The sequence below is a fragment of the Hipposideros armiger genome, unplaced genomic scaffold (genome assembly GCF_001890085.2).
Source record: "Hipposideros armiger isolate ML-2016 unplaced genomic scaffold, ASM189008v1 scaffold_71, whole genome shotgun sequence".
NCBI classification, from domain to species: domain Eukaryota; kingdom Metazoa; phylum Chordata; class Mammalia; order Chiroptera; family Hipposideridae; genus Hipposideros; species Hipposideros armiger.
In genome coordinates this window covers 4,447,385-4,459,000 of record NW_017731421.1, presented here as the reverse complement: position 1 = coordinate 4,459,000, position 11,616 = coordinate 4,447,385, and the positions used below count along the sequence as shown (strand labels likewise).

At 36.4% G+C, this 11,616-nt stretch overlaps 1 protein-coding gene across 7 annotated transcripts in view; it reads left to right on the top strand.

Annotated features, from left to right (window-relative positions):
- Positions 1-476: 476 nt before the first annotated feature.
- WASHC4 (WASH complex subunit 4) overlaps positions 477-11,616 on the top strand; it is a 57,358-nt gene continuing 46,218 nt past the window's right edge. For 4 of the 7 annotated variants that reach the window (XM_019642618.1, XM_019642617.1, XM_019642619.1 and 1 more), the window contains exons 1-8: positions 492-624; positions 3,467-3,606; positions 4,591-4,644; positions 4,733-4,798; positions 5,562-5,607; positions 6,092-6,159; positions 8,796-8,878; positions 11,254-11,296. In XM_019642618.1, coding sequence (XP_019498163.1) covers positions 564-624; positions 3,467-3,606; positions 4,591-4,644; positions 4,733-4,798; positions 5,562-5,607; positions 6,092-6,159; positions 8,796-8,878; positions 11,254-11,296 — 561 coding nt within the window. In that variant the 5' untranslated portion in view covers positions 492-563. Of the gene's footprint in view, positions 625-3,466; positions 3,607-4,590; positions 4,645-4,732; positions 4,799-5,561; positions 5,608-6,091; positions 6,160-8,795; positions 8,879-9,458; positions 11,297-11,616 lie in introns of those variants that run through there. The other 3 variants (XM_019642616.1, XM_019642622.1, XM_019642623.1) reach the window with 3 other exon arrangements.

Below are 11,616 nucleotides of genomic sequence, written 5' to 3'. Positions count from 1 at the left end.
AGCAGGAAAGTGTAATGTAAGCGGAGTAGTAAAATTCCTCGCTACGGTGTTTGTAAAGTAACGACTCTTCGCAGATTTTTTTCAAGAACGATCCGCACAGGACATGCAGGAAGAAAGCAGCTCTCCGATGGTGGTGACAGGTAGGGCGTTGGAAATCCTGGCTTCTTGGAAGCATCGCCTGGACAGCGACTTCCTCGAGGACCATGCCTTCTTGTTAAGTCCCCACCTCATCGATTTTGCCTTTTTTTCAGGGTAGACTGAGGGAGCAACTCCCGGGTATTAAAAATGGCATGGAGACAGCAGGGCGAAATTGAGGGTATCGGTGTGGCATCAGACAAGAACAGTGGCGAGGCCCAAGTACAGTAGAAACAGGAGGACACCGCGAAGACCACGGCAGCTATCTTCGGCCACCGAGTCGGACTCGCTTTCCCAGCGGCCCCCGCGGCCCTCGCGCACGGGGGTGGTGCCAGAGCCGGAAGTCACGTGTTTTGACAGCCGCTGGGGTGAGGCCGCGGTAGTCTACCAGGCTGGTTGGAGCTGTGACTGAGGGAGGCGCCGTAGTGATGGCGGTGGAGACTCTGTCCCCGGACTGGGAGTTCGACCGCGTCGACGACGGCTCACAGAGTAAGGGGGCAGCAGGGCTAGTGCTGCGGGTCGGAGCTTCCGTGTCGGCCTCAGCCCTGGCGGCGTTTCTGCGGGAGGGCTTGCATCGCGGTCGCTGCGCAGCCGTCCAGTTCGGGGCACTTTCTGCCCATTGAGAGGGACGCGCTCTCAAGCGTTACTTTCGGGGTTGAGGGTCCCAGCAATGGCGGGTCAGGCTGGGCCGGTGAGGGCTCGGCATTCGGGGCGGTGACTCTCCAGAGGAGCCCGCGGTGTCCCTGGGGGAGCGACGTCCACTTTCTGCAGCCGGTGGACACGGGCGGGGCGCGTCCAGGGAGGCCCAGCAGCCCCGGGAGCGAAGGCTGGTCCTGTCTTTGGACTCTCGGGCCTTTCGCCAGACCCTCAGAGCGTTCAGTCCTAGCAGAGGTTGAGGTCCAGGTTCCTGTTTCGGTTTCCTGTTTTTCTTTTTTTCCCTCCCCAATCAACTTTTGGAAGTTTGAGTGTTTTTTCCTTCACATTCTTACAACCATTGAAGATAGCGAAAAAGAACTCTTCACAGGGTGAAAATGAACACGTGATTGTTAATTTATCTCCTTCCATGCCTTTTATTTACGTTAAATGTAAGGGATGTTCTGTAGTTACATTGCAGCTAGAAAGGTTTCAAAAATTACAGCCAAACTGCCTCACATTTTGCTTCATAAAATCGAATTGTCTGACTTTAACTTAGAATCCAGCAACAGAAAACTAACAAATTTAGCTCCACGTAGCAAAATTTAGAGGCCAAGTTATTGTAGTGAAACTCTACTTAAGATTACCATAAGTGGCAGTCTGTTTTCTTTGGTGATATTAACCTGTTTAAGTGATATAGGAGATACTGGGACATACTGCTTGTGAATTCGTTTTTAGTGCAGTTTTTCCAAAAGGTGAATGTAATTAAAAAAAAAATTACCTGTGAATTTTGCTTAATTTTACAAAGAAAGACTCGTGTGTACAAAGTTAGGTGTAACTAGGTTTTAGTCTTTCAAAGAAGCGTGAGTAAATTAAGGAATGGTTTGCAGTTTTTCACTCTACAAGATATTAGCTCTTATGCAGCATTAAAAAACAATCTTGGTGGCAACAACAAAATTCTTTAATTTTTTTGTGGAGAGGATTCTGCATTGACTGTTACAAAGTGAACTGTACCTTATCATGTATGAAGTTTTATGGACAAAGGTCTGCAACTCTGCCTTTGGAATACATAATGAATTCTTATGTATAAGGTGGAGTATTTACACTCATCTTTGAAAAATTGTGATAAAAACATGTTAATTGGGTTTGAAAACGGTTCACCTTAGAGAGGAGTGATCTGATTCACTCAACAGATATGTTCTATATACCAGACATTATGCTAGGTATTGGGGGATACAAAGATAAAACAAAGAATGCAGTCTGTTGGAAGAGATAAGCATGTAAAGAGGTAATTGGAATGTTATTCTTGAACAATCACCACGTAGTTCTTTTACTTCAAATCTTTTTATTTTCACTTTTACTAATTTTACAACTATTTTTTATCAGCAAGGAACTTGAATGTTATTGCAGGTTTCCTGTTGCCTGCTACTTTGTGAATTCCCAAAACAGACTAAAGAAGTGATTTATTGGCATGTTTTTTTAGTATTATCATTAAGAACTTATTTGTTGATTAAATACAACTAAGGTCATTTTCCATGTACCTGAGAATTAGATGTGTACTTGGGATTTTAAGAATCTTACCCAGTTTTTAATTTAAACTGTTGGAAGAGACTTCTCATCTCTTCTCTGTACCTGATTTTGATTAATTTTTGGACTATGAATCATATTTAGACTAATTGTTTTTCAGAATTGCCTAGATTAATGCTATAATGAAATAGAAGACTTAATGAGCCAAATTGATCCACCTGATTCAGTGCATTAGTTGTAAAATAAGGGAGAATGGGGAGCTAGGTCTTTATCCTTAATAAATTAGAAGATACTTTATCTTAGATTTGCTTTGCATTGCTAATTTGAGGAGAGGAAATTTTACCTTTTTTAGACGACAGAGATTGGATAAAGTTAACAAAAGAAACTGAGTTGGAGTTGAATTTGTTGCTTTTGTAATAAGTAATGAATTCTTATGTATAATGTGGAATATTTACTTTGATTAATATTGACCAATAGGCATAGCTTTATTATTCAGTTTATTACAATGACTCTTCTATCAATGTGTAAATTCTGTAAATATCAACACAGTATTCTGTTCTTAGTGTTCTTTACTGGCTTTTCCAACTCTATTATGATAGGTAAATAATTAAAGCAATATCTTGGTAAATTTGGGGCATTACAGTGATAATCATTATGATGAAGCAGGTCTAAATGCATTTTTAAAATGATATATAGGTGTATTTTTAAACAAGTGCATAGAATTAAGAGTTTTTAAATTTTGTTTGTGTGACAACACAGATTTTTACACCTAATTCAGGTCATGAGTCTGTTTTTTTTTGCAAAAATGTTGTTTATGACTAGAATATAAAATTAGGACATTGCATTGTCTAAGGAATTCTTCAGATTGTTTAAAAGTCCTGGATGATAGGATAAGTGGGATAGTGACTTTTTCATACTACTTTAAAATTTGTTTTAAGATGATATATATCTCTTTATATGGCAACATCTGCTTTTAAACTTATTTTATCTGGGAACTATAGAAAGCTGAATTATTGTTTAACTTTGAAACTTTATTTTCAAGGAGTCCAGACATTCCAGAGTAATACATTTAGCAATACTTAGTATCTACTTTGCTGTGACCTTTGACATTATATGAAGTAAATGTGTAATTTTTGTACTTCTCACATATCGTTTTAAAATTTAAATTTAGAAATTCATGCTGAAGTTCAACTTAAGAATTATGGGAAATTTCTTGAGGAGTATACATCTCAATTAAGAAGAATTGAGGATGCACTAGATGATTCCATTGGAGATGTTTGGGATTTCAATCTTGATCCCATAGCATTAAAGGTTTGATTTTGTTTTATTTTTTATTTATGTATACATTTTCAGGACATACTATATCTTGAAAACATAATGGTTAAAAATGGAACATGTGTTATTTGGAATCTAGAAAATTAAAGAAACTTGGAGAAAAATTGTTAATTTCCTTTTCTCTAAGCCATCAGTTATTTTTGTATGTGTTTTTGTGTTTTTTTAAAGAGTGGCATAAACTCAAAGACTTTGGTGTCAAGAATGACACAGACTCCATTTAACTCTTTGAGCTAGCCTTTGTTTTTCATCTTCAAGAAAATGAAGAGGGTTGGAATAGAATATTCAGGCTGGACCGGCCGAGTGGCGCGTTGGTTAAGAGCTGGCTTGGGACGCCAGAGGGCCCCGGTTCGGATCCCACATATGAGGGCCAGTGACACTGTCCTCTTAGCATCTTAGCTGAACAGCAGCTCAACCTGGAGCTGGGCTGCCGTGAATTGCCGGCGACAGCGTAGGCTGCAGTCCCTGTGGCAGTGGGTTGCCATGGGCTACTGTGTGTAGCCAGCAGCCAGCGTGAGCAGCCAGTAGCCACTTGCCGTCCAGAAGCCGGCGACTGATCTGCCTCGCCTGGGAAGAGTGCAATGACGGTGCCAACTTGGGCCAGGGAAGCAACGTCCTCCACAACTAGACTGAAGAACAAAAAGGACAGCAACTTGTCTGTTCCCCTTCCCCCATTTCCCCAGCGCTGTTCCCATCCCCCAATTCCCCAATTTAAAAAAAAATTAAAAAAAAAAAGAATATTCAGGCTCTATTTGTTTCTTATTGAGGTTATTTTACATACAGTGAAATGCATAGATTTAAGATATACAGTTCAGTGAATTTTGTCAAACATGTATACCCATGAAACTTGAGTATAGGGTCTACTGCAAGTTTAAATAGAATAGAGCTAGTCTTAATTTGTGTATTTAAGATTTCAGTGATTCTTTTCAAATTAAAAAGATGTTCTTTTTCTTGTTTCTATAGCTTTTGCCTTATGAACAGTCTTCCCTTTTGGAACTCATAAAGACTGAAAATAAGGTACAGATTCCTAAACCTAAAAATCTATTTCTCAAATGCTTTAGTTATCTTGTATAATTTTCTTTTATGTTTTTACTCATGAACCTAGGTCTTAAACAAAGTCATCACGGTTTATGCTGCACTTTGTTGTGAAATCAAGAAATTAAAGTATGAGGTAATTATTTGTATTCTTAAGATGTTAAAAACATTATTTAAAAGCAAATATGTGCTTAAATGTATACAGTATGCATGAATATTTATTGACTGTTGAATTAATTATTTAAAGAAGTAGTAGTAATAATAGTGACAGAGTACTTCCTATGTACCAAGCACCATGCTAACCCCGTTAATGTTTACAGCAACCCGGGGAAGTATGTATGTGAGGAATAGATGAAACTGAGGCTTAAAGAGAGTGTCACTTGCCCAACATTTTATTGATAGTAATGGTTTGAGTCTGGGTCTGCATACTTTCAAAGTTTGTGTGACCTGCCATATATACTGGCTTTTTAGATGTAACTGATGTTTTAAGAAAGCTTTGAATTTTTAATATGTTTTGTGTTTCCTTGCCCATGAGCAATTAAAACTTTGGGAGAAGTTGGTAAACTTTTTTTCTCTGCCTTTTTGATATTATATGTTTGCTTTCTATCTCCCATAAACTAATGGAAGGATTTAGGACAATTAGAGTGGTCAGATAAGACCTAGTAAAGGCTAAAGAAATCAAGAAATAACTTTGACTGTTTATCAGTAATATTTTTGGTACTCCAAAGATAAATTGAATTTATCTGTATTGTAAGCAGTTTTGAATTTAAATGAATTTGTTGTGTATAAGTGATGTAGTCCTCTACTTATTATAAAATCTGGATAACTAAGAGAGCCTCGAATTTAAAAACAAAATAGCAACTTTTAAAGTTATTTTAATTTTTTTTTTTTTAAAACAGGCTGAAACTAAATTTTATAATGGTCTCTTGTTTTATGGAGAAGGAGGTAAGTTTTAAAATTTTACATTGTAATGTTATGATGCCTTTTTTGATCATCTTAACACAATTCTAGGACTTTAAATAAAAAGTTAAAGCTTAACTTTAAAAACTTAAACACAATTCTAGGACTATCATAATTATTAGTGTGAGAAAATAAGCATTCAGACTTTTTTGTTGATTTATTTGGTAAACAGGTGAAAAAATCTGAGTGATGAAGCATTAGCAGATTCTCAAGTCTATTCGTGATATTTTTATTATAAAGCACTGCAGCTAGATGAGAATTTTCCTTGAATTTTTAAATAGTGAAACAGATGGTTACTTTTAACTGTGCAATTAGTAATTGTCTTATTTTTCTCTTTATTGTGAAAATTGCTTTTAGTGCTGTGTAGATTGGAAGATGTAATAATGTATAAAAATCATATTTTTATTGTTTGGTGTTGATTGAGTATATAAAACAACTGAAATACTATTCTCCATGTTGCCTTTTAAAGCCACAGATTCCAGCATGGTGGAAGGTGATTGCCAAATTCAAATGGGGAGATTTATTTCATTCTTACAGGTAACTGATTTTTACTTTTTATTGAGGTTTTTCTTTGAAAAGTTTGAGTAAATTATATATAATTTAAAAAAATTTATGAAACCTTCAAATGCTTAGAATGTGTACTGTGAAGGTAAGACACTTAGTTATCATTGGATTATAATTAAGGAGATGATAATTCCTGAGAGAGTTTCATAATATCTTTAGGAAAATAAGGATAAAAAAAAAGTTTCTTTGTATAATTTTGTATAATTTCATTTATAGACTGTCTGTCACTGTGCCTTTAAAATAATTTAAATTTTGTGTCAGGTAGGAAAAGATAATTTATATCAGGAAAAAGTTGTTAATGGAGATGGTTACGTTGTTACATGAGTAATGATGAGGTTGTTAAAGATAACTGTACTTGATGCTTCTAACCAAATGTTTTAATTTAGATACGCTTTTCATCACTGCAAAGTTTTAGTTATTTTAGGTCTTTTGGTTTCATTTTACCAAAAGAATGAAATAATTTCTATTTCACCCCTCTCCATTATAAAAGCAATGCTTGTACAATATGACAAAAGCAGAAATTGGAGATAGAAAAAATACCCATAATCCCACCTACCTTCTGATTGTTGGGTACAAGATCTGATTATTTCATTGAATCAAGCATATTAATATATTGCTCAGATCATTTATATCTTTACTACTTTTTTGAGTCTACTTGACTTAACTGAGAATATTTTTTTTAAATTGTCCTCTGATGGTATGTGCCAGTCAGGGCCCAGTCCAGAAAACAGTTCATACAAGGTATTTCAAAAGAGGAGAGTGGGTTACACAAGAGTTGGAGGACTGAAAGGAAAAGAGCAGTGAGGTAATGAGAGGAAGCAGATACCACCTCTACATCTAGAGGGAAAAATAGGAAAAGGTTGGGGTTGCCAGAATCTGAGAGCTTGGAGTAGGAGTCCCCTGGAACTAGTACTTGTACGCCGAGGAAGCAGCGCTGCCTGATTGCTGCTGGTACCTTTGAGGGCACTGGAGGCTGGCTCTGTAGTGATGGAAGAAGCTGGAGGCTGGAGCAATCGGCCTTGCTGGGGTCAACCACTCCTGCTTGGATTGTGTTGGTTAAAAACAGGAAGAAATAGAAAGATGCCTTTTTCCTGCCTTCTAGTCTCCTTTTAGTGCCACCTGTTGTTAGATCCTAACAAGAGTCCTGCTGTACGGGAGTCTAAGTCATGTAATTTGTAGGGTCCCAGTGAATGTGTCAATTTCTTCCCCTAGTTTTATCAAATTTTGCATGTCTTATTTTGAGGATATTTGGTGAATACAAGTTTATCATTCCTGATAAATTGAATCTTCTATTGTTATGTGGTGCCCCTCTTAAGCTGTGATAATAGTTATGTGGATAATATATAAATATATATATTAATTAGCTATAATAATGCTAAGAAGTCTATTTTTGCCCCAGCTCTATTTGACTTAACATTTTCTTGATTTATCTTTCTGCATTCTTGCAAGCTTTTGGTGTCATTGTGTTTTAGTTGTGTTTCTTTAAAACTGCATATATCTGGGTTTTGATTTTTTTATACAATCTGAAAATCTTTTGTCTTTTTATTTGTTTATTCTATTTCTATTTTATATAAATTGTCTATTATATATCTGGACTTGTTTCTGCCTTTTTATTTTGTGTTGTTTGTCCTGCATTTTCTGTTCTTTTCTCTGCTTTTATTAAACTTTTAGAAATTTAATAAGATGTAAAACTAGGGCTTTTTAAGTAAAATTGAAATGCCTTGTTTTCATTTTCAGAAACATTAAATTGTTCTTGGGTCTTGCTGACAGCTGCATAAAATCCCATTTTTAAACATTCAGCAAATGTTTTATAATCCTGGCATATCCTCGTATGTTACAAACCATTCTTGGTGCTGGGGATACAACAATGCACAAAGCCAACAGAAATTCCTGCCCTCATAGAGCTTAAAATTTTGAACAGCCATAAATTTAATCTGGTTTCAAATACTTTGGGATACAAAGTGTATAGGTTTAAAAGTTGCGAGCTTCTGAAAAGAAATTTTGAGGAGGTGTGGGACATGGTAGGTGCCAGGGTTTTTAATGATGAACATATTCCTGGGGTAAGTAATATTTCATTGCTATTTGCCAAGGCTATTTATAGATAAGATTAAAGGTAATAAACATTTGAAGTTATTTCAGTGATTTCTGGAGACCCCTTTCTCTCATTGTCATACTTTCTAAACTGGCAGCATTTGAGCTTCATTCGTTCAAATGTTCATTCAGTTATACGTTTGATAGGACAGAAATTTATTGAGAAGCAGTTGAGGGTTAGCCACTATGTTAGGCAGTGGATATTCAAGGAAGGAATGAGACAGTCCTCTGTCATTTAGGAATTATATGAGTAATTGTTATGTAATAGAACAAGACTTCAAATAGAATTATGAATGAAATGCTATGAGGGCAAAGAGGTAGAAATGACCTTGGGATGCAGGAGGTGAGTTAAGAATTGATTGCTTGAGGGATGCTTGAAGTTGTCTGGCTGCAGGTTAACTCCAGTTTTCACTGGAAAGCTGTTTTGTTTTTATTTAATATTTTTACCATAAAATTCAGTCAGAAATGGAGACATTTAAAAAGCAACTTTGTAACATATTCCTCACTTGTCATTTCAGGAACTGTCTTGTTTTGTTACCAGGTGCTATGAAGTGGTGATGAATGTAGTCCACCAGTTGGCTGCCCTGTATATCAGTAACAAGTAATGGATTTTAGAAATATTTTTGCATTTATAATACAGATGCAGGAAATGTTTTTCTAAAACTAGCTTATTACCTAAAATAGTTTTTTGTTTGTTCACTCATTCATTCCTTCGTTCACTTATTCAACATTCTTTGAACACTCATGCTGTTTCAAACACTACTTGATGTGTTTAATAAAAAAATGATAGGTTAATAAGACAGTTTCTACCATGGTGAATGAACCCGTTATCTGTCTGAATGAGAATGTTGACCGAATAATCTTAATGAAATTCGATTATATAGAAAAAGGCTAACATACCATGTTTTCTCTCTTTATTTCTTTCCTCCCTTCTTTACGTTGAAGGTTCCCTGACTCAATAGAATCACATGAGACCTTTCTTAAACTACAAAATCGTGGCGAGTGGGGTTAGGGAATCTATATTTGAAAAAATTTTGTAATTCTCATGATCTAACAAGTTTGGGGACCACTGCCCTAAATCAAGAAAAATGAACACATTTTCTGTTTTGTTTTTTTTTTAGCTGAGCCATTCTGCCACCTGTTGGCAGCTCAGCGGCAGCTCAGCTTGGGCCGGAAATTGAACCGCTGTTGCTCAGAGCTCTCACTCGCACTCTTTGAGCAAGCTCTTAACCAACTGAGCCACTCAGCCGGCCCTTGAACACATTTTCAGTCTTTACCATTCCTCCTACCACAAAATAATATTTCACATGATTAATAATTTATACTTCAAGTTTTCTCCACTTAACTGCAGTCATGTGCCACATAATGATGTTTTGGTCAACGATGGACCACACATATGACAGTGGTCTCATAGATTATGGGGCTGAAAATTCCTATCACCTAGTGACATCGTAGCCATGATAGTGCTGTAGCACAACATGTTACACAGATACTTACCACTGAGTTATAGTGGCCTACAGTATTTAGTTCAGTAACACCCTAGGTTTGTAGCCTGGAAGCTGTAGGGGGACAGAATTTGTCACCCAAAAATATGTCCGTTTGGCGTAAGGTTTATTTTGGACTGGTTAGTTTTGAGAAACAGCAGACATGGAAGAAGCTCTGAAAACCAGGTAGAAGTTACTCTCTAAAATACATTTACATTTGTAAGGGAAAACTCCGTTTGTAAGGATGTCTCCTTCCCTGTACTAAAATATCTCAGCCAAGCACCGAGAGGGTAGAGGGAAAATTATTTTTCTTCCCCTACAGAGAAATAGGTATACCATATAGCTAGCCTAGGTGTGCAGTAGGCTATACCACCTTGGTTTGTGTAATACACTCTGTGATGCTTGCATAATGACAAAATTGCCTAACAACACATTTCTCAGAACATATCCCTGTTGATAAGCGGCACATGACTATATAATTATAAACTTACAATAACTTTGTTTAGATATATCACTAGGGAATTCTCAATTATGAGAAGAGATAACTGAGGCCCTGAGGAATTATTTGCCAAGATTCCATAGCAATTTAGATATTGTTTTGTTCACCAGTCCATTCATTGTTATTCTCAATATAGAATGCTGCATCCTACCTGTCTTATAAACAGGAAGAAGGTGTTAAGTGTTTCCCATTCTCATGTTTTCCCCCTCAGTCTGGTATTTATTTTATGTTCTGTCCTTTCACTGAAACTGGTCTCCTGGCAGAAGGGAATGAGAGTGTAACCCCCAACCCCAGCAGTACCTGGTATGTAATTCAGGCGAACTCTGCCCAAGGAAGATGAAATTCATTTGAATTTTGTGTTTAATTTTTAAAATATTCTATCTTGTGGAATATATGTGCTTTGATATATAAATACTATCTTAAATTATTTACTGTTGAATAAATTGCATCTCTAGGAAGTAGAATTGAATTATCCCAGGCCTTTTGACTAATAATCCTAGTTGTATGCATTGTTTTTCAGTAGGGATGACAACTCAGAAATAAACCTGACTAAAGAGAGGACTACTTCCCAAATGCCAGTTTGGGGAGGATAACAAAGATTCTAGTTGGGAATTGGGCAATTCTAATAGTTTAGAAAGAAATGAGTATTAGTTTTGTTATTTGTCTGCCTCCCTCCCAAGCTCGATCCCTTAGGTTTAAAAGGCTAAAGTTATCCGTGGACCCATATATTGTCATGTTCCTGCCCATTGAGTTGGATATAGGCAAGGACAGGCCAGACTATGTATGTACAAGTTAGTTCCCGTCTTGGGAAAGTGGGATGTGGTAGTAATTCCATGGATCTCTTAAATTTTGGGGACTAAAGCCTAAATAAAGGTAAATACATATTAAAATCCCAAGAGTTCTTGCTGCTATGTGTTTTCCTTAAAGTGAAAAGAAATTGTGACCTAAAAATGAGGTGTATTTTTTTTTAACTTGGATGTTATTTTATTATAGGGTTGCACCCAAAATTATAGAGACAACTGGAGTTCATTTTCAGGTAAAAGTAATTTAACTTGACCTGTAAAACTAATTTTTACTATATTTTACTTTGGAGTTTGTGTGATTTGGGAGTACAACAATTATAGCAAGACTCTTAAAGGATTTTTTTTTTTTAATTTGTTGTCTTTCGTTTGTGAAGTTGATGAGGCCTTACTGACCACTATTAGTGTAACTCTTTGTTTTTCTCAGTAGTGACCCAATGCAGATTCTCCAATGGTCTTTTTGGAGAGTGAAATAAATCTGCAGTATCACAATTAAGGATGAAATACTGGGCAATGTGTTTCTCTGTTTAAAGCTAATTATTTTATCTGAGGATCA